Source organism: Diachasmimorpha longicaudata, chromosome 10 (genome assembly GCF_034640455.1).
Source record: "Diachasmimorpha longicaudata isolate KC_UGA_2023 chromosome 10, iyDiaLong2, whole genome shotgun sequence".
Lineage (NCBI taxonomy): Eukaryota > Metazoa > Arthropoda > Insecta > Hymenoptera > Braconidae > Diachasmimorpha > Diachasmimorpha longicaudata.
This window is the reverse complement of record NC_087234.1, coordinates 3,919,754-3,943,472: the sequence shown is the minus strand read 5'-3', so window position 1 is coordinate 3,943,472 and position 23,719 is coordinate 3,919,754. Positions and strand designations below refer to the sequence as shown.

The 23,719-nt window shown below is 38.3% G+C and overlaps 1 protein-coding gene, 1 long non-coding RNA gene and 1 other non-coding gene across 3 annotated transcripts in view; 1 reads left to right on the top strand and 2 right to left on the bottom strand.

Moving 5' to 3' along the window:
• LOC135166539 (sestrin homolog) overlaps window positions 1-23,719 on the top strand; it is a 112,443-nt gene that overhangs the window by 1,531 nt on the left and 87,193 nt on the right. Inside the window, exons 2-4 of the mRNA XM_064128858.1 lie at window positions 3,681-3,968; window positions 4,298-5,390; window positions 5,845-5,910. Of these exons, the coding sequence (XP_063984928.1) occupies window positions 3,715-3,968; window positions 4,298-5,390; window positions 5,845-5,910 (1,413 nt within the window). The 5' untranslated portion in view covers window positions 3,681-3,714. The remainder of the gene's footprint in view (window positions 1-3,680; window positions 3,969-4,297; window positions 5,391-5,844; window positions 5,911-23,719) is intronic.
• Trnak-cuu (transfer RNA lysine (anticodon CUU)) lies at window positions 5,643-5,715 on the bottom strand. Its single transcript has one exon. It is a non-coding gene; the product is annotated as a tRNA-Lys (tRNA).
• On the bottom strand, window positions 6,215-11,652 carry LOC135166552 (uncharacterized). The gene is made up of 3 exons (XR_010299701.1): window positions 11,107-11,652; window positions 10,970-11,030; window positions 6,215-7,228 (listed from the first exon to the last, which is right to left on the bottom strand). It is a non-coding gene; the product is annotated as an uncharacterized LOC135166552 (long non-coding RNA).

Sequence of the window (23,719 nt, the reverse complement as noted above, 5' to 3'; positions counted from 1 at the left end):
CCCATGGAAAATTGAAAATCGTGGGCTCCGTCATAGAAACATAAATATTTTGTTCCTCAGGCCTCAACCCAAACACAATGACCTATCTATGATGACGACAATCTTCGCTACCCAACTGGTGGTTTTGGTTCTTCATTACAACCAACACACCTTCACAATTCCATTGTTTACCTGCGTTTGTATTCCATTATTAACCAGGGGAAAAAATAGGGAAGACGAGGAAAAGTTGAGGGTTCTATGATCTCGAAATTTTGATATGTCTATTTATAAATTAAAATATTGGAAAGGGGTGGGAACAAAACGAACAACATTTTGAAATATTGACTCCTCAAGTATTTGCGGTTCATTAATATATACATGGAATGCTTTAAGATAATTGGGAATATTTTTGGAAAGTGTCGTCCCAGGATATTGTTGGAAAACGATGAAAATATCGCAAGTTTCCCTCATTCCAATCCATTTCAGTACGCGAGCGATGTTATTCCTTCAGGTTTCCATATTTGCCGCATCTTTCTAAAAATAGTTTCATCACTAAATTATCCCCACTTCATTTACTCGCGTGAGTCGTCTTTTGAGAAGAAAATTCTGAATTCTCGGTACAATTACTTGTGGTCGATCGTTAAAAGTTTGTTTTCTTCTCAAAAAAATTATTAAGATTATTTGAGTGTCTGATACAACTAATTCCAAGTAGAATATATTCAGGAAAATTCAAGGAAACCCTACAATAGTGTGGAAACAATCGACTATAGTGTAAATAAATTTCGGTCGTTTACTCGTTCAGGTTTTCCTCATTGCTCTTCCCCTTCCCTCATCTCCTGGGCCCGTACCGCATTCGCCACAGGCCCAGGAAAACCCACATTCTGAGGGGATAACTGTAGGCCAGGTGGTGTCGGTGGTAATTGGAAATAATTATGGAAAATATCGTGGGGTGACAGTGAGAAAACGAGGACAAAATTATGTTTTTCTGACTCTCCTCACGCCCTTTGAAAATTACCCCTCATATTTCAGATATAAATATAGAATATGAAACCGGAAATCAAATTATCCTGAATTTTTAATGAAAGGTGAATGATCCTAAGGTAAAATGAAACGATATATATTTTTTTATTGTTTCATTTTATTATTTTATTATTTACGATCAGTTTCATTTGAAATTAAATTTAGAGGCCTCAACACTAAAAATTGAAGTACAATAATTGTTTAATTTTCAAGTAATTTCAAAGAGTGTACGTGATCGATGTTAGTCCTTAAAATTTCCATTTTTGCCGCATCTTTCTAGAAGTAGTTTCATCTCGAAATTATCCCCATTTCAACAACTCGCGTGAGTTGCCTTTCACATGTACTCGGTATACGGTAGGAGGGGAAGAAGAGATCTTTTCTCCTTAATCTAACGTGTTATACTTCGGTATCTCTCGGCATGAGCCGTGGACCCCTCCTTCTCTTGCTATCGTCCAAGTAAAATAACACGGGAGTGTATAGGATAGGATATCCTTTATTGTTCGTGTGAAGCCGTCAGTAGGCCATGGTGGGTATGTGATTGTCCCGTGTGACTTCAGAACCGTTTGAGGTTAGCGAACTTGTATCAGAAATCGTCAAACAGCGCAACCGTTTGCACTTTTCCTTACGTATGAGTGGTTCTGCTAAATATCAGCAAAAATTTTGAGACGAAGGTGGGACAATACGGTTATTTGAGGGAAAATGATTACAGAGTAAATTTGCGTACGAAATAAATTTTTTATTGCCAAAATTCGAGATGATTATTAGGTAATTTGATGGCTACCTGCTAATTTTGGAGGATCAACTAAAATCGCTCCTTTAAAAATGGTCAAATTAATTAGTTACCAGAAATGAATGTTTGATTTTCAGAGGAATGGGGGGTTGATGATCTTGATTACTATTTGATAGTTGAGGAATTTATTTTATTCAAACGTTTTTTAATGTTTGATACAAAATTGAAACAGTTACAGTTCAATTTGCGTGCATCAAAGTCGTTAGAAAAATGAGGCCATAGGAACTATTTAGAGATATTGTGGTAACTTTGAACTCTTAACAATACATTTCACTTTTTCCTGGAACATTTACGGGGAACATCGTTGATTAAAACGAGAGATTTCTTATCTAGTCTGATTATGAATTTACGTAAATATGGAATAGGAGGGAAAGGACGGATGGATAACAATGTTGACGAATAATCTAATAACTCAAATTTAAGAGTTATATTTATAGATCGACTACTTCCGAACTCTGATAGGGAGGAAAATATATAGTTATTGTTTATCATAGGCACATGGTAATCGAAAAGTATTCTTGATAGAACATTTGCGATGACGATCTTTATTTTATCGTTCTCCCGTCACATAAATATTTCAAAGAACTCTCTTATAGAGAAGCCTACATTTAGGCCAATTTCACAATTAATATTCTTTGAAATTGAAATTTTCTGTAATTCTCGAGCCACATTATTTACGACCGTATTTTCCCAGTTTCCTGCCTGTACTGCTGTCCTATCAGCAGTAACTTGTAACATTGAGCCAATTAAAAGACTGGATTTCACTTATCCCTTCTCTAAATTTCCGACCAATAACATCAATTGCAACCAAAACAGGCTCTCCTGAAGTATCGCATACTTCACGCTCATCATTTCATTTAGCCGTTTATCATTCGACATTCGCCATCGAAACAATCGACCTCGCTGTATACAAAGTACAAGCCCATTGCGACTTACGCTCACCAGCTAATTGTAAATAATTGTACGGAGGGAAAAATTTAAGAAATTCAGTTTCGCTGGACGCCGTCGAAGCCCATATGTCTTGGTTATTACAACCGACTTATATCCACACCATAAAGAAACCAAAAAAACCCATAACGGTACGTGGAAAGAAAATTTAGGTAAAAATTATACCTCGAGGGGGCGAAACGAGGGACGAGGGTTTTGTTTATCACAAAAATTAGTCTCCGAAGTCTAATTTTTCCAACTATACTTGACCTACAAAGTGTTGGTTGTCATTTCGTCCTACGTTTCGGTCTCTAGAGGGCTAATTATTATCCAAAATTTCACCCCGTGGAAGGAATGACAGGATTATGGCAGGATGATAAACAACGTTTTTTTGGGTAGTGCAATCAGAAGCCCATAAATGTTAAAGGGTTTTTTCTTTCAAACTTCTGATTGTCTTTGAGATATACTTCATGGTAACAAAAACCTCGATAACATAAATGACCTTGATGAGGGAATCATCTGTGTTATTGAGTTTTTGGCACCAGCCGAGAGTAATATATCAGTTGAAGAAGGGGAGAAACAGGTCATGTATCAACAGCTCTTGTTTGAACTGCGTCTAATTAACCGAGGTTTCAAAGTCAAGTTAATTGTCGTTATCGTTGAGTGTCTAGAGGACCAGTTTTTCGTGTATTAGATCGACAAAGATTCAGCCTCCGGGCATCAAGACTTTATTTTGTTTTTAGTCTGGTAAAAAATAATTTTACTGTACGCAAACGGTTGGAAAATCCATGTTAAAGGAGACTGAATGACATTAACATCAATTATCGCTTTCAAATTTTTACATATATTTCACTATATTAGGAAATATTTAAAAATAATTAAATCGATTGCTCTGATTGGAATACGGATATTTATTACTTTTCAAATCAATATCTCGTCCAACATTTGGTTTAACAAATTTCAGAAGTCTTTTGATGCGATAGTGGAAAGCAACAGGCATGTACGAGGATCAAAAAAGTTCGTCAGGGAGTGGTGCCTCGACTAAGGGCGATGAAGCAGAAATTGTTAGTCGTTTCTTGGCTCCCTTATGTGCACGGGATGAGAATGCGAGAAATATTGCTCTTGCAGCAGCTCGTACTATTGTCGAAGGATGGCTCGGTAGTATGTCAGGTCCGAATCAGTGGAGGGCTGTAGGGGACGCAGAAAATACGAGGGAACAACAAACAGGGAAATTCAGAAGCCAGAACGGCAGGTGAGTTTTACTCAATTTTCCTTTTCTTTCTTTTCTTCGAAGAGTTTTTCGATTCTTTTGTCCAGTGCATTTATTTTGCTGGAATCAAGTAGATTTTGGTCCCAAGTAACTGGATCCGATGATCCAAATTACCCAGAAATTAGTAATAATTATAGGGCTAAAAAATTATTGGAGATTAGACAATAGGGAAAGGATATTAGATCAATCGATAATAGATGAGGAGTAGAGGTCCTTGAATAATAGGATGCTGAAGAGCTAATGTCATCCATTGACCTTTATTCCATGTTATTTGTCTATTGGATTTTTTAAATGAATAATTCCTTTCGTAGGTATGACATGAACATTGATCGATCATCGACAAAAGCTACTTCTAAGCATCGGTCAACATACCAATCCCATTTGCGAGATAATTTCAGAACTGAGGGGTTCTTTCCACAAAGTGTAACTGATTACAGTTCCCTACTTGGTGACCGTAGACTCGATAGCATAGAGAGATGTAGTGTTGATAACGAAGCGTCGAATTACAGTTCACCAAAGAACATATGGAATCATAATGACGTGGACGCTGTTGTTGACAATCTCAGTAATGCAGCATCCTTAGACGAGGGTACAGGATTATTTATTGCAAATCACAATGACAAATGTAACATAGAAAGAGATTCACGATTTGGATCAAGCAGTGAGAGTGAGCACAGATTGTTTGATCTATCGTCGAGCGAAAAATCAAATAAATCATATCAGGATGAGTTGAAGCATCGACTTGGTAGGATAAAGGGAGGGAGACACAAGCATGAGGATGATGACCCGGACCCGGATGATCGAATATACGGCAAGAGTCCAAAGTTCGATGATAACATGGGAAACTTTGGTCACCTTGAAACAAGTTATTCGAGTCATTTTCTCGGTCGTGAAAAAGTTGGTTTCTTTGGATCGGGGGCTAATGCACCAGTGGAGACCACCATCTCCAGACAGTCTTGTAATCAGGATGGTGTTGTCTTCAATACACTGGAAGGCTTCGAGAGTGAGTGTATGATACCAGGACAGGAGGATGAAATCTTGGAAACTATGAATCTGGAGAAAGTTGATCAATCTCCATGGGATCCTCCGTTTTCATTACACTTGCCTCCACGCGCCATCGATGACCAGAAATTCGGTGTTGGTAAAGTGAAAAATTCATCATTCCGAAATGGACATGGCGGCTCAATAAATGATCGGGCTCTGGATGGGCCAGATGTAACACCCGGTGAAGTTGGAAGAATGTTGAATCTGGGTGACGCTCTCGATGGGCCGCGGTCACAAATTCGATCCAACAAATATCTGAGTCTTGTGATGTTACATCTCCCAGTGATTCTTCGGCTCAGCGTCAATTGCCCTTTCCAAAATGTTAGAGTCAAGTGCGCTGAAATCCTGCATATGGTCAAGGTGAGTTGGTTTAACGATCTTTCCGTGAACTCACGTTTTTCTTCTTCACTTGTCTTGCATTGTGCGGCATTGGGACGAGATCATAGTCATATCAGTGAAGCGCTCCTTTAGTCAATTTATAATTTGATTTTTGAGGGGGAAAAATATTTTTGAGGATCACCTCTACGAAGTGATGGAGCAGTTGTTCCTGAATTTTGTAGGGGGTGTAAAAAAAAGTTGCTGTTTCATTTGTAACATTTTCAAAAAAATGGTCGCCCGACGTGGGGCTCGAACCCACGACCCTGAGATTAAGAGTCTCATGCTCTACCGACTGAGCTAGCCAGGCTTGAGGTAGCACAGCGAGATTTTTAGTTTTGTTCGCAGGGACTCGGGGAAAACAATATTCAATCAATGATCTATTTTTCAAAACCTAATTTTAATTATAAAATTGTAAAATTTTTATTGCAAATTTCAGGACAGAGGACTTCCTGTACCTGAGCCCGCATTTAGTGGACCGAGTGCTTTCATCCCAACAGCAGAGGTGAGTCAGACAAATATAATTATATCGTAGATATCATTCCGACTTCTACTTCACACAAAATCTTAATCGGATTACCGCGTATGAGGAGAGCAGCTTGGATATTACTTCAAGAATATAAATTCCCGGTTAATTATGCATTCAGTGTCTATATAGCCAGGCACTCAAGATCTAGCTAAAAACCAGATTCGCATTCCGTTTAGAAAATCTGTGCGTGGTTTTTACTACCGCGTCCCTTCATAGTTTCGGGTTCTAGTTAGTTGCAATTAGCTACTAACATCATAACAAGTATTTGTTAGATCGAAAATAGGAACCATGTTTACCGACCCTTAGATAGTTCTCTATATTGGGAGTAGAAGCGAACCGGGTACTCGCTCCGTGCAGTTGCAAAGGCTAGTCTCTACTTTGCCTACTCGTCTGGTTCTCGGGTATTCCAGGTGGCGGGTCCGTTTTCCGTGAAGTGATAAACCAAAATGCGGGAAATTTTGAACGAAATAAATCAACACAAACACCAAATTTATATTAAATCAGTTTTGCGGTTTATTATTTACTTTGAAGTTAGTGTATTGATTACAACAATAACTCAAGATTTTAAACGGAACTGATCGTGATGTTTGGTTTATGTTCATTAGGACATAGAACCATATAGTACTTGGCGATATGCGAAATGTGAATTTCATTCGTTCAATTTAGCTTCGACTTCGAAATTTCGTAATGCGTTTCTATGTTGAGGACAAAATTTGACAGATTAGATCCGTCAAAAAATGATCCTTATTCGTCACCGAGACGGATATATCGTATCGATCATAGAATGTTTTGCGATTCTCAGTTGCGCCTTCGGTCGATGGGCGAGCCCTTCTTTCAGTCCTAGTACTTAAATATTCACATATTCATGCCTCGTTTTCGGGTACTAATACCGTAGCAGTACCTCCACCGCATCTCGAAAATATATCGTCAGAGTAACGATTCCCATGTGTCGTTTCACGTGAACACCACAGAGTACTATCTCCCTTTATCTATCACCATCGTCTGAATTTTTAAATTATTCATTAAGACCTGATAGATGTTAGAATTTTGTGGATATACAATAGTGAAAATAAATTCAGTGAAATTATGAACAAAGAAATGGAATTGTTGTTCACGGTGAAGAACTCAACATCTCCTTTGTACCGCAAAAACTGACAGACGGGATTACAACGTAAACTTAGGGAGTACACCAAGTCAAGATAAATTCCACTCCTGAGAATTTCATGCCGCAAGGAGTTGGGCTTCCAACTACGTAGAGACTTGTTAACAATTTATAACCACATTCCTGTCCAACCTGTGAATAAGAAGAACCGAGTACATTTGGCCGAACTATTCACGATTAAACAAAATAATTACGTAATAGATATTGCAATGGATGGTTCAACAATTTCTGATTCAAGTAATTGGATAGTCTGATTACCAGTGATTGCAAGAATGAGCTTTTCCTCGAGTCGAGGGAAATTCAATGCGCAAGATTATCGTTTTGTGTTCGTTACTTTCTTATTAAAGCTCGACTGAGGGCAAAATTTCACCGTAAAATGTAAAGTGAGTGATGTAATCAAACGATGAAGACTCCGCAAGAAGATTCAAATGCAAGGTAAGTAATGAACATCTTTCTCAAATGACGTAATCTTTTTTTTTTTTTTTATCTACTCGGCCATTCTGGGGAAAGACTGTAGTATATACCCGGTACTAATGGAGTCCTTCAATATTGTAATAAGTGGAAGGAATATTCCCCTGGAAATATCAAATGCAATGGCAGCAAGTGCATTGATGCAAATTTAGAAATAGTATTTGATATTTAGCACGTTCAGGGATGGACAGATTTAGTTGTACCAAGTGGCTTTTTTACTATTTCCTTGATTCGTTAATAGGTAAGAAGTCTCGCTTGATATAACTGAATTGTTCTTCCTATTCGGTCAGTGTAATCTAAACTAAAACTGACGCTGATTGTCATAAGTTGTACGTTTGAATTTTTGCCTTCGATAATTTATGCAGAGGGAGATATGTATAGGGTTCCATATCTTGCGAAATCCCAAGTAATTTTTGGATGGGATTTTGGATTGGGTGGTAAAAGGGCACAAATACTTTTTTAATAATATTTAACAGCATATAATCTAGATGAGAAATTACTTTCTGTCATAATTAGTATAGCTTCCGGGACAGTTCAACTTCTCTCCCAAAATGATGATCAATATTTAATTTTACGATTAACTAATTTAATTAAATTAATGGTAAAACACATATCCCCTTCCTCATTTCTGAATAAATATGTACCTTAATCGTGGAGTTATACCATAAAATATTACGTAGATTCAGAAATAAAAATAGATTAATAATATTTCACGATAAATTGAACATTCTGACACAGAAAACCAAACGAAAAATTACTTTATCCACCACAATCTACGACTATTTAAAAATTACGTGTTCGCTCCCTAATCTGCCAGTCAAAACAACATTCGGTAAAAATTACCCAACAGTTACGGACTTTCTCAGTGAACTTTCAGAAAAAAGTATCGAATGTTCAGTGAAAAAATGCGTAACTGGTCCGTCATTTTTGTTTAGTTCTGTTTTACCTGGCAGATAACGTAACAGATACGTAATTTATAATGAAATTTTCTCTTCATGTGGTATAGTAATATTTTATATTCACTAGATATTTAAAGTTCCATGGTAGACGGTCTCCAGATCGTCTACCAAGAGATATCACAGAACGAAATATATACACTTATATCGATTCGCCATATGTACATAAGATAGACTGGAGTTTGCTGTCGATATACCGGAATAAGGGGGTGGCTGTGAGAGGGCGATGAGACGAGCCAACTTGAAAATCGATGTCATGGATTTTGTGTTCCATACGCGATAATGGTTTACCAGTATTCAATTGTCGTGAATATAGGAGAATGTTACGGTGCGATGAGACGGAGGTGTAGAGGGTAGTGAGGAAATGGGGTACGTAAATTCCATGGAGAAGTCAAGTGAAAGCGTATGGTATACTTGGTATAGGATAAGGGGGAGGATCTGTAAGGGTGATGCACACATCAGGGGCAGTCGTTTATTCGTGGCTTTTGCCTTGCCAGAAAACCACCATGACTTATGGGCACGTTGGCGTAATGATACTCCACCTATCTGCCTCAGCATGTACAGTTGATTTTTGAAGCGATAGGGGAGGGAGAGAGGAGACAGTACTCTAGAGGAAAATGAAATGACTTGGGGGTTTTTTTTTTTTTTCATATCCATTGTAATCGCGAAGTAGGGGAATACGTAAGAGAAAGGATAAGGGAAGAATTGCTGAAGAAGTGGAGAAGATGCATATATTCAGACGAGTGAACACATTCTCCGGTTGGTAGAGAAGGTATAGGTAGAGGAATTTCATCACTGATCGACTATCCATTATTCAAATGGAGAACGGGGCGAGTCGAGTACTATTCCATGTATAATCTATGGGGGCGTTTTTTTTTCTCTCTCTCGCAGTATCAATTTCATACGATCTTTACTTCACAAGTGTGTTGTAGGATGTGATCCTTTTGATTTTTTTTTTGGTTCTCAGTGCCTTCTCTTTGGTTGATATCCTCACACTTTTCATTGGTGGTACAGCAGACTATTCCATCTGATTGTGATACACAATTCGTGTTCGTTCACCGAAACCGTTTGTTTCCAATTTCATTTCCCTAGGATTTTACGCAGTTCAACAAACTGATCGAAACAGCCCTCAACTGTTACCGGGTGAAATCATTTTTTTTTTTCCTGCCTTTTGTACTTACTCAGTGCATCATACACTGTGATGTAGAATAAACAAATTTCATGGTTATGGGGAGGGTAGGGTAGGGGAGGATATTTGAAAAAGTGGAAGTTTGTGGGGATTTTTTTTTTTTAGTTTGAAATTGTAATTCCATTGGATGGTGGATCTGTCTGTTGAAAATGTAAAAATGAAACAGAAAGAAGGAGGAGAAAAATTCACGTTCATCGAGACTAGACATGCGTAGCATTCGAATTAGCGGCGTCAACTTGACGTTGATATGGTTGAGAGCTTCTGGTGTGACATATATTCGTTGACAGCTCTATTATACGATACGCCACGTTCATTTACATGGAGAGTTGAGATATCTGTCAAAGTCCAATACTGAGTTAAAACGGATGGAACACGTTTTTCAATTTTCATTCGTTATTTTTTATCATTCGAGATGTAAGACATTGATGTGTACGTAATTGACGTCAAACTTTTTGCATTGATGAGAGACATTTATAATTACTGAAAGGATCCTGGGCCAATCATCGAATGGTATCTATTTCTATTATTTCCATAACGAACTGGTAGAATAGTTAAAATCAGTCTATTCACTGTTGATCAATTTTTGATGAACATAGTGGAACACAAGGGAAACAAAAAAAATTTTTCTACTCCTTTTTGTCGAAAAAATTGAGATCTACAGAGAAGGAGATAATTAAAATTTCGCCTCGAACACGGAATAAATGAGTTGACTCACGCATGAATGTTCAGCGAGTGCATTTAACCCCTCGGTCAGATTTGCCAATAAATATTTCAAAGGTAAATCCTCTGAAAGAACTTCGAACGTTTCAATTTATCATTCCATTTATCCAACTCCCACTTTTCGATATATTTTTATTATTTTTTTTTTTCACTGTTATTCTCGTAACCACAGACACCTGGATTATTCCTCTCGTTCTAAGGGTACCGGGGCGTAGGATATCTCATCCCCTTGGCCCCCTCCATCCCACCACCCAATCTCCTGTACCCATGGAATTCGTCAAAGAGTTTCCTGGAGCAAAGTTTTTTATCCTGTGCTCGGAAACCGACGAAACCACTCTGCCGGTTAATATAAACCTCAAGTGCGCTTGGAATACGTAATATCTTGTGCTCACGACTATGAGTACAGTACAGAGGATGAGAGATATCGTGTTTTGCGTCCTCAGTTTGTAGGGTTGGACAACGTATATAGTCAATGGTGAATACGAAAAGCAGTGAGTTTTGATGCAATTTCTATCCTTCAAAACCCCCTGACTTTACCTTCAATACGTGATCCTGTACTTGTGGTATAAATTCAGTATTTGCATGTCATCCAGTGGTCCTGGAATATTTGTTCGTATCCGTATCAAACGTGATCAAGGACTGTTCGTATGAGTTATCTGTAATTCACTTCTCACCAGTGAATTTTCATCAGTGTCAATTGAACCGTCAACGAATAGGATTCTGTTGAAATCTGGTGGAAATTCTGATACTGTTGGATCGTATTATCAATCGAAAACGATCTCCAAACTGTCAATGACAATGTGGGAAGATTATACTGTGGGGTAGACTGTCGAGGAGGTGGTTAACTACCTAGGGATGACAGAGTTTGAATTTCCCGTAGGAAATGCATGAAGTGATGTGTGGTAAAGTGACATTTACCATGTCGCAGGAGTGTCTTATCTAATCATATTCGTGGATTCTGGATGCTTATGGCTCAGGGGAATCGTTAAATTCCAGGTGTCAGTGGATGTACAGCTGACGGATCTCAAAGTTGAAACTTGATATCTGGTCCAAAGTGCGTCGTAAATTTGTCATATCGAGATGTTTTCCCTTCAGCGAGACTGACAAATATTAAATGCACAGTAAATAACAGTCAGAATTTCATTTATCTTTAGTAAACAACTCGTAAATTTTGAGATAAAATGACCATTTGGAACTGGACATCTTGATTTGTGGTTGAAATTTAGACAATTTGGTTATGGAAATTTTCATGTTAAAAAAGTTGAACGTTACCCTTTGATAAAGGTCATTTACGGTTAACGGCAATATGATGTCTGATGACTTTTTTTTATTGGTATGAAAATGGTGATTTAAACTCGAAAGAAACGGATTTTACGATCGGTATAAAAATGTAAATTAAGCTAAACCCCTTTTACGTTTATATGAAATTATTTAATCTTGACAAAAGTATTTGACAATATTCTTCCGTGGAATTTACTATAAAAATATTGGGTTTTTTTGCCTAAAATAATTTTTTTCGGTATCATAACATGATTCGGTGGTAAAGTGACTCAGTCTCTGACATTTTTTAGATTGGACACGATAGTTTTCTCTCAATACTTTCCGAAGACATTTATTGCTACAAAAGACCTTTCACTTTAGTTAATTCTAACAAATTAAAATCATCAAATAATTGAATAAAAAATGTCGAATATACATAAATTTTTTTCATTAGAATTCACCTCATGTGCTGTTATTTCCATTAAAATTGGCAATGAAAATATCTAAAAAAATTGAAATATTTAAAATAAATAAATAATAAATTGTTATATTATTATAATCTAGATTATCCAAGGCATAATTTATCTTCAGAATTGACTTCTGGATTGGATAAGACTTCGGCTATCTGTTTGATAGCTTTCTCTCGTGTGCGTATCGATGAGGGTCGTTGACCCGACAGTTTTTGTGACTGTGAAGTGAGTTCTGCTGTTATGTTGGCCTTGCTTGACCTTCTCTACATTAGAAATTCTCATCTAATCCACCGATGCCCATCCCACCAAATTCAATGTCACAGTCCCTCTCTCTATCACAAGACGTTCTGTTAATAACAACTGTTTGGAAATTTTTTATTTCCCTCTCTCACTTTATCTATTTTATCGTTTATACCATCCACAATTTCACCGTTTATCACCCACTTGAAGATTGATTGTCTACGCGTTGGTGTCCTCCTGATTTAAAGATCATAACTTGCCAAGTCCAAACGACTATTCGTCCATTCACCCTTCACCCTTCGATGCACCATCGTCGTTTCATTTTTTTAATGGATTATTAAATATCTTACGATTCGACTGTTTAAATCTGTCTCACTGACGATTATTCATGACATCAGGACATTTTAATGTCGATGTGATTAAACTTTATGATAATTTCACTGAATGTATTTGAAGTGGAATTTTAGATGATCCTTCGAATTTCAAAGTACGACTCTTTCACTTGTGTCGAAACTTTTGATTCACCTCAAACCCGGAGAATTCTGAATTCAGGTTATTATCTGGAACGACTCGGAAGTTCTGCGGTAGCCCATGATACTCCACGACCCGGAAAATTCAGAAATCTCCGGCTGACATTGGCCGGATGGTACACGCGAAGGAGCCAAGAGGGAGAAAAGAGGGGTAAAAAAAAAAATGGGGGAGGCATCGTGTAACTGCTTAACGATACGAGAGAGGCCAATCACCTTGGCTTCCAACCCTGTACAGCGCAACCCCTCCCCCTCCTCCCCCCACCCCCCCACAGTATTATCGCTTTTTCCTGTTATATGCAGCCCACTTGTTCTTGTATCCGTCTCCGATCCCCAGTATTTTCATCCCCCCCTTTATTCCTCTTACCCCGCAAAACTTCAACTTGGAAGGCATCGTACCACGAAGAGCCAACCACCTACTTGTCTGGCGATGAAAGGAGAACCCTTGTTTTTCAAGGAAATGTTGAGCCGAAGGGTCTTTGGTGGTGGTAAAGTCCAGGGCCAAACGGCCTCGAGGAGGTGAGCTGATTTATCGAGGGGACTGGTGAAAATAATACGATTCTTGGATAGAAAGATGTGTGTACGACGGAGAGAGGGTGAAGCTGATAGCGGTGTTTCCGGAATTTATGATAGTCCGTGGGGTGGGGGGTGGGAGGTGAGGTATCGTTGAGAAAAGTTTAGCCATTCGTCTGGTGAAAGACTTGTACTATTTGCCATTGATTGAGGAAATGGCGGAGGCAATTATTGGATTGAATAGATTTTGAAGAAATTGAAACATTGATTTTATTTTCAAATAAATTTTTAATACTTTTTTTGGATTAAAATTGTATTTAGTAAAATTTACGGAACAGTTACGCATTTTTTTACTGAACGTTTGATACTTTTTGAATTTTCTTCCTGAGTTTTCTGTCATTTTTACCGAATATTGTTTTTTGATTGGCAACTTATGGAACAGTCACGTAACTTTTCAAGAATTTTCCGCAGGAAAATATTGCTTTTTTTCCCGATTCACTGGTCTCATTAACTGAAGAGAAAATAATTTTCCCCAATAATTCAACTCATTTCGTTAGAAAAAAATTCACCTTTCTCTATTCAATCATTGAAAATAATACAGAGAAGTTCGATAATTGAATTTATCAAAGTTAATTCACTTCTTGTTTATTGAGATAACACGATATCCGTCATTAGCAAAAGACATTGAACCATTGAACGTTGCCCCAAATACGATAACAATGTTACGAAGTTGGATGTACATTAAATCGAATCAGTGTGTCCAATGTGAGATACTCTCCATCCCCATGAACTATTCGCAATTTGGTCCAAGATTTCCATTACACGTTGGTAAACAATACCTTCGTGTGCAATTGATTTTGAGAAGCCCTTAAGGGCATGTACATTGTGTAATTCACTCTAGGACTCATCCGATGTCCTCCGGGCCAACGGGAAATATCCAAATACAGTTGACCGTAAAGTCAATGAAATGCGAGACGCATTTGTTGAAGGCTAAACTTCATTCCCGTGGCGATTCTATACAGTTGACTGAGTAACAACTTCTCGTGGGTTAGCCTTGATCTCCGAGGAGCCTCTGAGATAGATAAACCATCTCGAATAGTCTGAAAATTTTGTTAGACTGAAAATGGAGTTTAAGTTGTTGGAACTTCGATAGTTTGATCCCTGTCTCGTGTACATGGATAGACTGCAGTTTCCGTTAGCTTTCAATGGCTTGAGGTCAATGCATAAGGGTCAAATGGCCACAAGTGGCTGTCAAGCATGTCACGATCTCAACGAAGACTCGGTTCTTCAATTTGTGTATTGTGATTGTTATTTTTAATGGAGACGAGTAATTTTTTCGGGGAAAATCAATCAAATTTCGGGTTGTCTCAGATTTGTTTCGATGATTGGATGGAAAAATGAGTCAAATGATTCTGACTCACACAGTTACATGACCGATCATCCAGATTTTCCGCACTTTTCTAGTGGTGAATGTGAAATATGCCCAATTGTTTGATAAAAATTAGCCCTTTAGAGGGCGAAAGGCGGGATAAAATGACAATTAACCACTTTGTAGGTCAAGTTTTGTTGGGGAATTAGACTTGGAAGGGTAGTTTTCGGGATAAAACTCACCCTCGTCCCTCGTTTAGCCCTGTGGAGGTATAATTTTCACCCAATGTTCATCTAAATTAATTCATTCCGGCCGTTATTTTTAGTCACACACTGGTGGAACGATTCATTCATTCCAAACGAGATTCGTTAATAATTAACGAATGGTACAGCTGTACATGACTAAATGAATATTTATTATTAATTAATGAATGGCAAAAGTCAAGTCAAACCAGGTTTATTAAATATACATTTGTTGACTAGCAACGAATGAACGTTTGGTGAAACCAAATCGACTCTACGAGCAGAGTCCATTCGTTAATAATAACTAATCCATTTCATCAGTGAGTAAAACACATACCACTATTCTATCATATTCCACCCCAATTCTAATCCCCGGACCAGTAATTTTTCACCAAATTTTCTCTCCATGTATCGAACAATATTTTTTATCCCAACCTACAGCGATTCAGTACATAAAAATTTATTTACCTGATTATACAACAAGCGGAGTAAAAACGCATTAAAATTTACACTGTTTCAAATTTTATGCAGCACCCATTCCCCTAAATGATTAATCAGAAAATAATGAGCCCGCCCATAAATGCTCTCAGCCCAATTCCCTCCCAATATACCCCAATACATACCAATTTATTTAAAAAAAAATATTTATCTCATGCCATCATCATCCCCCTTCTCCCCTGAATTTCACCTATAAATCGACCAGATCAAAGTGTTTTCCAACTCCATTGATCAGTCACTCCGATAATCCTTATCATCTCTCCTATAACTTCACGATGAATCTCGTCGTACTCCCGGGACTTGTCCAATCATCGAGTTTAAGGTTTGACGGTGGTGTGAGGGAATTAAACCCCATGGCAAATTCATCCGTGGCAATTGACGCACACGAGGGAGGTTACGACAGTGGTGGGGGTTGCTGCACTGAATCTCAAATAACCTCGTCTATGTTGGTACCCAGGCCATTATTCGCAATAGCAAGACACATACCAAGCTTCTGGCTGGCATTGTTGAGCAATCTATGGGATTACTATATGAAGGCACGTAAAAGCCCTCTCTACCCATCCACCATCTACCCATTAACCCCAGGGCCCTTGAACTTACATTTCCATCACAACAACATGGATTCAACGTACCTCCGAATAAACGCGATATCCTTCTCTTTATTTTCCCCTTTTCTCCCCTATTTTTCATATTTCACTCGTTCTATTTTCTAATGTATAAAGAAGTAAGTGTCCCCTGTCAGTTGTGTACGTATCCCACGGAGACGACGCGCCCGCTAGTCAGCGAAAAAGTCACTTCTTCAACATCACACCCGCATCGAAGCGCCGCGTCCTGAGACGACGAAGAAAAAAAAAAAAGTAAAACGCGAGAGATAAAAATACGAAAGAAAAAAAAAAACGTAAAATAACAAGTGATCTCTTTTCTCGATCTTTCTTCCCGTTCTCACTGCCCTCCCCCTTCTCCACCCTCCCTCCTCGTACCGCCACGACTTTTAGCGTCCCTAAGGAGATAGAGATATCATTTATCACATTCCGGGAATCCCCTCTGGGACGAGCGTGGGTATTACGTCACGTGATAAATGCAGAGGGACGTGATGCAAGTAGACAGTAGTGTCCTCTGTATTCATTCAATGCTTTCGAAAAAAATAATTTATTCAGAATGTTGAGGGAATAGTATTTTACATCTCAGTTCACACACATACATTTTGCTGAAATTTATCAGCCAAATGATTGTGTAAAATATTGACTTTCCATTAGAACAGTGAAAAATTAAAGCAGCTTAAATTCACTTCGACGGAAAGCACTCTCGTTAATCATTGAAACAGGTTTTCCTTCCCTTATCCACATGGCAACGTAATCAGTGCAATATTCATGTGGTCTGAAAGAGGAAGATGGAATTTTCATTGAGGTCTCAAGTTGAATGACAAGTCAATGAAAACATCGCCCCAGTAGTCAGGTGCATTCAACATATTTCACGGAAACCATACAATGAAGTTTCATAATGGACACCATTGAGTTCGAATAAATTAGCGAGTGGAAATTAACTCGCCGATGGAGCCCTCGGGTCCCTTTCAACCGGAATTTTCAACTCAAAAGTGATCATGAGAGGAGATAAAATAGTCAAGTTTCAACAGTTGGGGACAATATGGAATTAAATCTCCAGATCGCGGCGGTTGAAAGTTCATTTCATCTCTTTTCATCATCATAATTATGTGGAGTGAAAGTACTACTATTCGAACATGTGAAAAATCACTCGGAAAAATCATTCTGTTCAAGTCTTCATAGTATTCATTCAGGAAAATTTGTTCTACATCTTTTTATTATTTAAAGTTTGCTCAAACCTCTAGATATACAAAGCTAAAAATATATGTACACATAAATATGGATATTCACCCCTGAGAGGGGCTTTACCCCTATCCTAAAGTCATCATTTTCCGCCCAGGGACTGACCATCCCCCTCGGCCGACAAGTGCTCACTTTCCACCCTCTCATCACAACCGAATACAAACATTTCTTTGTACACAGAAAAACGCATGTGCCCGTCGGGCGAAAAAATCATGACTTGTCGTCCTCGGAGGGCAATAAAGTATTTCGCAGCTGGACCAATCTATTCACCCCCCCCCATTCCACCCCCATCTTCCCTAAGTCAATTAGTAGTGTACGTTCGGGCACTCGTACTCGTTCGAATACTCCTCGGTTGATGTCATATATTTTCCATCCGCCAATTTACTCAAAATTGCGGTATCGGTGTCACGTGTAGACTCCTCCTACCAAAATGATTTTTACTTTTTTGAGTGGTAAACTAGAGCCTTCATTGTCGGGCTCGTAATAAACGGCGTTGCCAGCGTAAAATTAATTATTCTCGGTTTGCCGAGGCAATGTAGATGTGCCATGCGTGTTTGCTGGGGGATTTGGATGATGGGAGGGTGATAGGATGTGGTGGGGTGGCTGGGGGAGGGGGGTGGGGATGGTAAAGGGGGTTGTATGGACAGACGGTGGGAGTGAGAGTTGGACTCGTGGTGCCTGCAGGTGGTGGCTACGTTATATTCAGCCTGGTAGACGCGCGATATGGCATCCAGCATTCTCGCGAATAATTAACGATGCGATTATTGCCCCGGCAACTCACCCCCATAGCATCAACTCCCTCCCGCTATTTCTCCCATTGGACATTTCGTTTTGATGATCGGGCGGTACTGCCTTTGATCTACCTGATCGCATTTTAACGTCGAGCGTGACTACTCGAACCGTAACTTTTATCGACTGACGGGGCGCGTTGGCAACAGGCGAATATTGAAATTACACTGGGGGGGGTGTAAAAAAAGGGAGGCGGAAATGAGGGTTTCGAGGGAATATATTGAGGTATTAAGGGGGTGAAATATGAAGACATTAGGATTTTAAGGTGTTAGGACGGTGAGGGGGTTGGTGGGTTTATTGGGAAGAGAAAAATTTTGTTGATTGTATTATTGATCGGTATTAGTTGGGGTTATTTAAGTAGATTGTATTATTGATCGGTATTAGTTGGCTTTATTTAGAATAGGTCAATCGGGTGATGTTGGGAGAGAATGAGGGAAAATTGGATATTGGAATTTTTTAGGATTTCGGGAATATCCGCACGGAGAGAAAAATTCTTGTAAAATTACATCTGTTCCGTAATGTGTCAGTAAAAATTACGGAACATTACGCATTTTTTCATTGAACGTTTCATACTTTTTCTGGAACATTTTGAACTTTTTTCTAAAAATTTTCTGCAAAAGTGGGTAACTCTACCGTAATTTTAACCGAATATTATTTTGACTGGCAGATTACGGAACCGACACTTCATTTTTCAAAAATTTTTCTCTCCACGTGATAATTTTTTCAATTATCCTGGAGGTCGTTGTACCTTCATGACTCCTACGCTTTTCTACAACAGATTAAACCATCGAAGGGCCTCTTAATATCACTATATAATATTCGAAAATTTATTTCTAATTATTGAATCCCCTGATAGGATATCTCACTCCTTCAACATGTCGTTGACCATAATATGTTGAAGCCGTGCGAAGGAGTAACACCAGTAATTTCACTTCCCTCCCCCCCGATGCAATCGAGGTTTTGCCTGTAGGATATTCCTACCAGTAACCACACAACACATCCCCTAAAACTGATTCTCCTATGGTGGTAACTCCGCTGCCAGGTTTCTCGCGTTGGTTACAACTCCTCCCTCTCATCCTCCCCCATCCACAACGCCTTCACCACCTCATGACCCTCGTATCCAATCTCCCAACCTCCCTAGATTCACCAAAATCGATCGAACGGCGTGTTGGCTGCACGCGGAGCACGCGATCGTAATTAGATCCGACCTCCGGGCGACATTAATTTATCGTAATTGTTACCACCAATGCTACGACATGGTATATTGTACTTTAAACTCATCGACAGACGGAAAGAAAAGTTGGTAGAACATCGTCTGGAGTACGTGAAAACACTTTCCAGTGATTTTTTTTTAACTCTAAAAAATTCCTATTTAATTATCAAAGTTTGTTGATACAGACTGACTCCAAACAGATAATCCCCTACATACGATAATCAATAAATAAATTCCCTGGACAGTTAGCTATTCATTGTCAATTGATTTTTCTTTGCATCGGCCCTTGGGTGACGGTAAAATTTTGGAAAATTGGTGCCTCGATAAATTGTCTAAAAATTCTCTTTGGAATTTTTCAAATTGTAAAGTAACTGTTATTGTTATTTGAACCTGAAATTTGCGATTTCCCTGGATAATTTCAATTCCAGTGTTATTGTTAATAGAAAAAAAAACGTGTAAATTTCATAGAAATAATTAATTTAAAATTTCAAAATTTCCCGGAAATTTGATTACAATTGTAAAAACGTTATTCTGAAATTCTTCTCAAATCAAATATCAACGATTTATGATTTTGATGGCAAGTTGAACCATGATTTTCCCGGATGAAGGTATAGAAGGGCTTTTTGAAGAAATGTGACTGATAAAATATAGTCGTAAAGAGACCACTGACCCCTATTTTTCTCCGCTCCGCTGTTTTACTCTTTGCGTTCCGAACAAGTGGCATTCCCGATCGTTTTTCGTAACCCTTGTCTGGTTCTACAACTGAGGGAAAACTCGGGGAGGCGCCCGTCTCAATTGCCCCTATACTACCACGACACGCCTTCGGCTCTTGCCAGTAAATTCGACGAGTTATCGTTAAGAAACCCCTCTGAGCCTCTCTTATCGCACATCGTCACTCGTTTTCAGACGTGACGCAGGGATAACTTTCACGGATTTTCCGGTGGAAAATATACCGCTGATATGGTATTGTAAACATTTTATCATTCGAATTAAGAAAATTTTTCAATTCCCTTTTCTCACCCCTCAGAAAAATATCTTATTTTAAACCAAACAAATAAGTTTCTCCAAAATTTTCTTGACATCACAAAAATTCTTTTATTTATTTAACTGACTCAATTTATTTGTTTCATATACCTCAGAGTGATAAACAATCATTGATACAAATAACTAGTTATTTCGTACGAGAAAACATTTATTCTATCGCAATAAAAAAAAATCCTGACGTCACAAAAAGTGTTTATTTAGTTCTCATCAATTCTTTTACATTACACATCTCATTTTCGTTAAAAAATATTATCATTATAACTATTGAAAATAATTATTCACGATTATTATCTCTATGGGAGATTATTTAATCCAATGTATCGATTTGATTTAAGTAAATTCTATTTGATCCAGATAAATAATTTATCTGCCTTCGTATAAAAAAAAAATTATCGAGTAATGAAGTAATGAGGGGGAGAAAAAGTAAATTGCTATCATCATAACGCCAGATGTTTTTATGCTACTGTCCCTCGGCATCTTTATAATAACCGATTGCTATTCATTGGATGCAAACGCTCGGGATATAACGTATGTAACGTATGTAACGTATGTAATAAGTAATCGCACAGGTGAGCCAGATGCGGTCGCCTATTTCATCGAATACTTCTCGAGAAAATGGAGAATGCCTTTTCCATCCTCTCGTATTATGGTCATCCGTGAGATAGAGTTACATAACTTTATTGTAGCCGCACGTGGATAAATTGCTGATGCTATTTGCAACAATAACTGCATGCGAGTGTGAATGTTTATGACACTTGATGTTCAATGGAGATGCGTGCTAACAAGTTATCAAACTCGTGAAACAAATGATGTTTATATTGAATTGATCAAGAGCTGAGGAATTATCCAATTATTTTCGTAGCGTGTAGGGAGTTTTGAAACCCTTATCTGGGAGAAATCAATATAGAAAACAACACGTGACGACAGCGAATGGCACTTGACTCGTGGCACTTGATGATTACAAAATACCTATTATATATTCTACTTTATTATTTATTCAGTGAACTTGTTTAGTATTCATGGGATTTTTTATTGGCAGCATTTAAACGTCACAGTTTTTCCGCTTGAAGAAAATTATATTTTTTATCGATTAACGTGAATAATCGTTCATGACAATCAGACACTGGGAGAATTGAGGATTTTTTGTTAATCGAGAGTTTGATAGGTTTTTGTGTGAATAAGTCGGTGAAGTTTTTCGGAAGGATAAGAATTTATGAATAAATAAAATGAAAATTAGTTGTTTTCGTGGGATCAATGATGCATCAATCATTGATTTGTATCGATCTTTCATTGTTCCGTAATCAGTTGCAATCAAAACTAGATTAATTCTACCGATCAATCGAGATTGTTCGATATCTTGACGTAAATGTTAAGCAAATAAATTTTATTTACGTTGGAATAGTCTGCGTGAGATTAATAATTCGCAGTTGGATCTTTCGTTTTCCCTTCTGAGTGCAGAATATTTGAAAAAGGTTTTTGACAGAAATATTCAGTTTTTTAAAATTTACTGTACATTAGTCCCTCGTTACACATGGGTTTACCTTTCGTACAATTACTTACACTTCATCAGGCACTGAAAATAAAAAAAAAACGAAAAAATTGATGGCAAAATCAATGTTATGTTGTACTAGTTTGTAAAATTGTTTGTTCAGACTTTTGTTTGCCATTTTAATTTTTCAGAGCCCTATGAATTGAAAATAATTTAGGCTCGCAATTAATTCTCCAATTTCCCCGGACTTTTTGTTAATTGATAAACATCCGCGAACATGATAACAACCATTGAACGATTTACCTCCTGTTATCCTGGACATCCCCAGAGGCTGGCCTAATGCCAGACTTTCTCGAGTAACTCATGAATTTTTCTCCACAATAACCCAACCAAAGCGGCTCCAACCGCTAGCGAAAATGTTTCATAAACTCGAATTGCGAATAGTACTCGCAAGTTCGTTGACGTGAAATCTAGGGAGAGAAGGCCCATTTCCTGCGAATTAATTCGTCCCCTGGGCTATTGAATACCTCGCAGAAGTCTCTGCTGGCATACCACATAACAGTGAGTCGTGAGCTTGTGACGTTGCCAAGGATTCAGAGGGACCAATAATCGTCAAGGGTCTCTTGGAATTTCCGAGGGCACGAATTAATGCGTCGCACACAGTGGCTTTGAACTCCCGAGGAATCTCCAGTATTCGATTGTACCATTCCGAGGACAGAGGATTCCCTCTGTATATTTGTGGATAATTAGGCTCCGACGCAACCTTTTTATATCATTAATTCATTCATCAATTAATTTTCCAATGAAATCGGGTGTCTTAATCATTCTAATCTGGATTTTCCACAGTGAATTCCGGACATTTTATAGTATGGCAATTGCACTGATATTTGAAAAATCAAATAGCACCGTAACTTTCTGTTCAATTTCTCCCCAAAAATGGACAGAAAATTGTAAATGAATTTTTGAATTTCGTTATTTTGAAAGATATAACTATTTCTAGTGTTCGTACATCATAACATTTGACTGCCGATATTGCGCCGACATTGATTGTTGATATCGGCGGAACGTCGGCTCAACGTCGGCACATCATTATTCGCGATAATTTCACCACGAATAATCGAATTGATAAATAAAATTAACCTCTTCATTTCAAATCACACGTAACACATAATTCTCCGATAAACGTAGCCTCAGATGCTCGTTATCAACTCGGCCTGGAGGCTCGTCCAAGCGATTGAATTCACCCATATTATGTAGCACAAGCCCATGTACTTGACGGCGAATAGTCGCGCTGGCGCAAGCCACACGCGGTACAGGGGGGAGTTGTGGAGGTGGGAAAAGTGGGGGAAACCGGCGGGACACGTCAACTCGTCCTTCACGAAGGCATTCAGTAACCGCGGCACTACATTGGCGTGCCATACTCACTCCAAGTATCACCAACGAAAACAAATTGCTGTTGAAAAGTGAAATTATTTAATACCAAGTGACTTAGGATTCTTATCTTAATTACTGTCATTTCAAGACAACTTTGTGGCTTATCCATCAGTCTCTTTCGCTCACATTTTCTGATTCGGAAAACGCTGACACGTGGTATCACAGCAACACATGCTCCGCGATTCACAGGTATTGATTAATCGAAATTGAATTTTATCAAATTATCACTGGTCATTTTTTCATCCCCTTGCCATTGAGGGGATATTGAGAATTTTTTTTTTCCCCGTTTTTCATTTCTGGCATTTTCTTTTATCGGTGAATTTGATATACTTATACGATACGGGTAGCGCACAAA